Here is a 6548-nt window from a genome sequence, read left to right on the forward strand (position 1 = left end):
AAAAAAAAACGAGAAATACGATCAACACCATGATGAATAAAGGAAAGCTGTTCAACGATCAACACCATGTAATTACTTAGTAATTGGAAATTAAAGAAAGTAAAAAGTAAAAAAAGAATCCAAACATTATCCTAAAACATCCATCATTCGTTATCTCTAGAAACAAAAAAAACAGAAGAAACTTAAGCACGCTCTCCACGAATTCTCCTAGCAAGTTGAATGTCCTTAGGCATGATTGTAACCCTTTTAGCGTGAATTGCGCAGAGATTGGTATCTTCGAACAAACCAACAAGGTATGCCTCAGCCGCCTCCTGGAGAGCTAACACAGCGTGACTCTGGAACCTCAGATCCGTCTGCAAAAAAAAATAAAAACCTAATTAGCAAAAGAACCCTAATTCCACAAGAAACCAACTAATTGAATGATTCCACCTAATTCAGCAGCTAATCTTAATGAGAAATCAAAGAGAAGTATGATGAATAATACCTTGAAGTCCTGAGCAATCTCACGAACAAGACGCTGGAAGGGAAGCTTGCGGATCAACAATTCAGTACTCTTCTGGTACTTACGAATCTCACGAAGAGCCACGGTTCCTGGACGGTAACGGTGAGGCTTCTTCACCCCTCCGGTGGTTGGCGCTGATTTCCTCGCCGCCTGTATTTACAAAAAAAAAAAAAATCACCCAAAATTAGTAAAACCTAGATCCCCTCTTCAACCAATTTCGTCAAGATCCAATTCCAGATCAGAAAACCTTACAATTCCATCGATTTCAATAGACAGAAAGATTCATAAACACAAAAAACTCAACTCGATTCAGATAACGCAAGATTCAAACCCCCAATTCGACAAAACCAAACCCTAGATATACATTTTACCGTACAGAAATCAAAGGATGGAAGAAGAAGAAGAGGAAGATGAACAAACCTTGGTGGCAAGCTGTTTCCTGGGAGCTTTACCTCCGGTGGATTTCCTAGCGGTTTGCTTCGTACGAGCCATCGTTCTTCTCTTCTTCGAAGTCGGGGAAAAAAAAAAAAACTCTTTGAGAGGATTTGCTAATGAATCTAGAGAAAGCGAGTTTTTGTTTTTTTTGTTTGCTTTGTGTTGTGTGTGAGGAATAGTAAAAGGTTATTATGAATGTATATATAGGTGAATAATGTTTAGTCGGTTAATCTTAGGAAGATACATAATTACATTAATCTTTACTTTTTCGACGGTCAAGATTACGTCGATGAGAGAGAAAGCTGACGTTGGCGATCCGTGTCTTTGTTTCTGATTGGTTCAATTCTCATGCGGATCGATGACGTGGATATTTGTGTTTCTTTTCTACGCTCGATTCGAAAGTAAGTAAATGTCTAAATGACAAAAAACCAAGAGTTAAACGACGATTTGATCTGCTTGTTTTGGTAATTAGCGATGATGGGCCAATTCGTATCTCTTGGTATGGGTGTGTAGCGTTGTGTTCAGGCCCAACTAATGAGGCATTGAGAGAGTTCGTCAGCAGTTTTTTGCCGATCCGAACCAAATTTGATTCAACCGCTCCTAACCGATATCCGGGAATTGATTGGATTTTTAATTTTACCGATATCCGCTCATATTACGCTAGGTGGAAAACGTCAAGTTTTACAAAAAAGGAAATACATAATCTCACAACTAAAACTTTATCGTATTGTCTTAAGTTATGAAGACTTAAATAAATCCAAAGTTGTCTAAAGATGTCTAAATTAAAAGACTTAACCTTAATAGGTGTTAAAGATATCTAAATTAAAAGACTTAAATAAATCCAAAGTTCAAAAACCAAAGATTGCATGTTCCACGGACCATACTCGTATCGTATGCATGTCTCGATCTCATTTAACTGTAGAGACCTTAAAATAGAATAAAATATTTTCTTTATCTTACTAAATAGACATAAGATACAAGTTAGAGTTAAGTCTTCCTAAATATGCCTTTTTATAAAGTGTAATTGCAAACTTTTAACAGAATATATGTATTTTTTTTGTGTTTTACTACAAGGTTTCTCTTCTAAACAGAATGATTGAGTGGAGAGTTAACGAATTCACTAATTCTAAAGTTATACAAAAAAGCTAGTTAGCTAGATGTAATACCAAACATTAATTATTCAAGTAACAAATTTACCCTTCTGCATGCTTACGGTCAATTACAACACCTAATTTGATTTACTTATTTTGAAATAAGAATATTAAGTTATTGTCTCTATCCATCTAATGAAATGTAATTAGGTAACCAAGTTTTTCTCTTTTCTTTCTCGTAAGGAGATGACCAAGTTATAGGCTTCTTACCTATCTAGTTATATTATGTGAATATTTATATGGATAGGTCCATAAAACTTATATAAACATGGTGCACGAGGGCAGAAACATGCAGTCCAAATGCCCATCGGTTCGATCTCTACTACTTTCTTTTATACACCAAAATATATACTTAAAAGAATTCAACCGATCGAATACAATAATACTGTAATAGCTGCAGAAGTATTAATGGGGGAAATTAATAAGAGAAGATTAAACGAGAAGATCCTTAGAACACAACAAGTAAGGGTTAGTATGTAACCAATGGGGAATGTATCTAAGCGCTGCCATAACATGCACTTAGATTGACCCAACGTTATACATTTGAATACATATATTTTATAATCTTTATATAAATCATATTTACTTGATATATATTGACTTAATTTCAATTTAATAACTTGAGTTAAATCGATATCAAAAATTGAATATATTATAAGCAAATCACCCCACATGCTGACATGCAGTATATGTGATATGTACGAAAGAAGATAGGAGCTCAAGATCTTGATCATATTGACCATCCAAATATCCAATATAATGTATGTTTTTGCTTTATCATTTTACTTTAAGGTGATATATATATAATTGTTTCCGTAATCTATTGTGTGGACTATCTAATTGACAATAGTTTTTCTCCCATGGAGATAGTATGATCGGACGATAATATTGAGAAACGATCACATTTTCCTCAAATATAAACCGATTAGTATTTTTGGGTTCTTCTTGTTGCTTATAATATAACTGGAGCTGAGAAGTTAGCGCACATGGGGGCGTGGACACATTCGTAAACAACAAAAATTAATGCTTTGGTACGCCGCATTACATTATTGTTTGTTTCTTATAAAATACTTATAACTTGTCTTTAGAAAATGAATTAAATTGATTTGCCTCTGGTAACATAATCTTTACAACAGAAATTTATGTTTTGACTATACAACTCGAATATACAATCTAAATTGCATTTGTTTTAGTATATTTCCTCCCTTTTCCAGCTATGCATGTGATGGGTTTCATTTCTTTCTATCGATTAACTAATTTTAAACCCCATACTTCCGTGCGCTGAATTTTTTTTAAAAAGACATTAATTAAAATTTGTGTATAAGTTTCTCTTGAACATTGTTTATTGTTTTAGTTTGAAGATTTGAAAGCTTTGACCCTAGAGCGGCGGTTGTAGCCACGCCTTTGCTTGTACGAGCACGAACTAATGTGTCTCTCTTAAAAAGATTATATATCAAATTGGATTGTTTATAAAAAACAATTATTTACTATCATCTCTTGCTTGGTAATATGGCTGCCTTACATGCAGTCGCCAGTTATCGAATCATTTAGGACTTCTAATACTTGAACGGAACGTCGCGCCTCCCATAAACCAAACATTTTAATTTGTTGGTGAATTCTCCATGACCGATCGAGATCAGCAAATATAGATAAACTCGTTTTGCTTCGAGAAATAGCTACATGATTTTGAAAATTAACAAAAGGTGTATTATGATAATATATGATCATATATATCTTTCATAATAATTTTATAAAATACATATATGTAGTATTTTGTTACTAGTAAACCTAGTTTTCAGTTTTGTTGGTACCTATTTATTATCTCATCTAGGTTACCTGTTTACCTCAATGTGAAAAGACTTTGGTTATACATCAAACAAACAAGATGATGAATATAAAAACATTCATACCAAAAAAAAAAAAAAAGAAGAAGATGATGAATATAAAGATAGAAATGACTCTTTGTGTCTCTAAATCACAAGTTGGTGTTTTAAAGTCGTTCCAAAGACTGGTCTTCTTTTTCCAACACTCCTTTGTTTACATCAGCCACCACATGCTCTTATTTCCCTACCATATACTACTACAAATCACCTCACTTTTGTAATAAACGTGACGTTTCTGTTTCTAACTGGTTTATTTAACTAGTACTACTAATCATGACAAATTCATTCCATTAATACCAAGCAATTTTTCTTGTCTCTAATGACTGCCAGTTTATCATGTTTTTCCATTAGTCTCTCATTAGCATATTTAATTTTAAAAACCTATAGCTTGGATTTTATACGAACCAATCAACCACAAAAATTCACATGTCGAGTCCATCATAAATCAGTCATATCCAATGTATCAAGAAGAAAAAAACATACAAGATCTTTAATGTTCCTCCTCAAGAATCGTATCTCATATCTCTGCTAACAAAAATACGTAAACTAATCTCTCGAATAATTAAACTAATCCATAATCACAACACTAATCCTGTTTCATCCGACGCAAGAAGCCAAAAAAGTAAGAACCAATGTAGCAATATCGTAATTAACTCTAGTTTCCAAGGGTATTGTGTTACTCCCTCTACTATATAAACCTCGTCCCTCCCAAAAAGCTCTCAAATCTCTCCTCTGCTTTCACATTCTCTCTGTTTCTTCTCACACACTCTCTCCTCAAGAAAGATTACACCACAAAGCTAAAAAGCTTGAGCAATCGGAATAATGGCTGAAGCAATCGGGAAATGCAGCAAGATCCGTCACATAGTGAAGCTGAGGCAGATGCTCCGGCAATGGCGAAGCAAGGCGAGAATGTCGTCGTCTGTCAGAAGATGTGTACCGTCGGATGTGCCGTCAGGACACGTGGTGGTATACGTTGGGAGCAGCTGCAGGAGATTTGTGGTGCGTGCGACGTATCTGAACCACCCGATTCTCGTGAATCTCTTGGTTAAGGCCGAAGAGGAGTTTGGTTTTGCTAACCAGGGTCCGTTGGTTATTCCATGTGAAGAATCGGTTTTCGAGGAATTGATTCGGTTTATAACCCAGTCAAGTCGGTTTACTTGTACCGAACATTTAAAGAAGAGCCGTCACGGTGGTGTTAGGAGCCAGCTGGAACTGTTGATGGAGTCTCGGCCGTTGCTTCACGGCGTATCCGAGAAGGCTTTCATCTGGTGACTCGGAAGTGAGTCGTTTGGCCCGGTTTGAACCGGGTTGTGGTTAAGTGATTTGGGTACGGGGTAACGGATAGGCAGGAGATGGCCGTGAAAGGTGGGGTGAATTATTTCACCTGAGTCGTCCCGGTTCGAATCCGAGTTATTTATTGAATTATTATTGTTACCTCTCATTATTTATTTTTTAAAAAATCGACCATGACGATATGTATTAGTGTTGTCGTTGTGTCATTAGCAAAACAAATTAATTTATTTGTGGTCTTACATTTATTTTTATCATTTTTACACACCAACACTTTTACAGTTGTAACATTTATCATGCTATAAATAGACTTTCGTTCGTTAAAATGTGGTAGGTTTTTTTTAGTGAGACCGTTCGATTAGACCTAAGAGACGATCAAGCATGAACTAATCCCAAGTCAAATTATTTTTAGGATTGGCTTGCCCTGGACTTCGACGAGCCTTAGAGCAAATCCAGTGGTCGTTCCTCAACCAATTTCTCATAAAAAAAATATATATATATTTAAAAAGTAAGAGAGAGAATTTAGAAGAGTACTCAAATTGCTTATTTGAGAACCGATTCTTTACCTATATGTACATGTGTCTTTTTAGTAGTGGTCAAATTTTAATAAAAAATTAAAATGTTGTCATATAATTAAAATATTTTACTCAATGGTCCAGTTGCACCGTTGGATTTGCTCTTAGCTCCTCTAATTGATACGGAAACGTTTTTTATTCGTCAACCCAAAGTTTAATGTGGTAAATTTATCCATTGCAACATACTTGTTAGAACTGGATTTGATGATTTTTTTCTAAAGCCCAAATCGCATAAGAAAATAGACTGGCCGAGACGGACCGGTCTGGCCCATGAGAACAGGCAAAAAAAGCTAATGTCAACCACTCCGAGAAAAAACTATCATGACAAATAAAAAAGTCATCGAGAAAATTTAGTCCGTAGATGATTACATGTCGATCGTAGTGTATGCAGTAGTATAAGAAAAAAGCGCACAAAAATCTGTAAACATGTTCTTATACTAGTTAACATTCTCTGCAACTTGTAGTTACAAACGAATGATGACGAAATAAAGTGGTTATAGTAACGTAAAATTCGTAATACGATGTGTGGAAAAAGCAGAAGAATAGGGAGGGACACACAATGGGACCCCTAGTTCACATGTTACAATGGTGCTTTGTCGGAAAACATAAAATATTTCCCAAAAAGTGCTCTCTCTCTCTCTTTTCCCTTTCTTCTTCGGCATCTCCTCACGCCGCACGCCATCTCTTATAAAAACGCATCTCCCCCCCCCCC

At 35.4% G+C, this 6548-nt stretch overlaps 3 protein-coding genes across 3 annotated transcripts in view; 1 reads left to right on the forward strand and 2 right to left on the reverse strand.

Moving 5' to 3' along the window:
* LOC104737932 (histone H3.3) overlaps positions 1-144 on the reverse strand; it is a 928-nt gene extending 784 nt beyond the window's left edge. Inside the window, exon 1 of the mRNA XM_010458177.2 lies at positions 139-144. Within this exon, the coding sequence (XP_010456479.2) occupies positions 139-144 (6 nt within the window). The remainder of the gene's footprint in view (positions 1-138) is intronic.
* Positions 17-1120, reverse strand: LOC104735110 (histone H3.3). The gene is made up of 3 exons (XM_010454830.2): positions 923-1120; positions 485-652; positions 17-353 (listed from the first exon to the last, which is right to left on the reverse strand). Exons 1-3 carry the CDS (start codon positions 992-994, stop codon positions 183-185), a joined length of 411 nt encoding a protein of 136 aa, XP_010453132.1. The 5' UTR covers positions 995-1120; the 3' UTR covers positions 17-182.
* Positions 4723-5486, forward strand: LOC104735111 (auxin-responsive protein SAUR71-like). Its single transcript, XM_010454831.1, has one exon. The coding sequence runs from the start codon at positions 4794-4796 to the stop codon at positions 5241-5243; it is 450 nt and encodes a 149-aa protein (XP_010453133.1). The 5' UTR covers positions 4723-4793; the 3' UTR covers positions 5244-5486.

This window comes from Camelina sativa, chromosome 13 (assembly GCF_000633955.1).
Source record: "Camelina sativa cultivar DH55 chromosome 13, Cs, whole genome shotgun sequence".
NCBI lineage: Eukaryota > Viridiplantae > Streptophyta > Magnoliopsida > Brassicales > Brassicaceae > Camelina > Camelina sativa.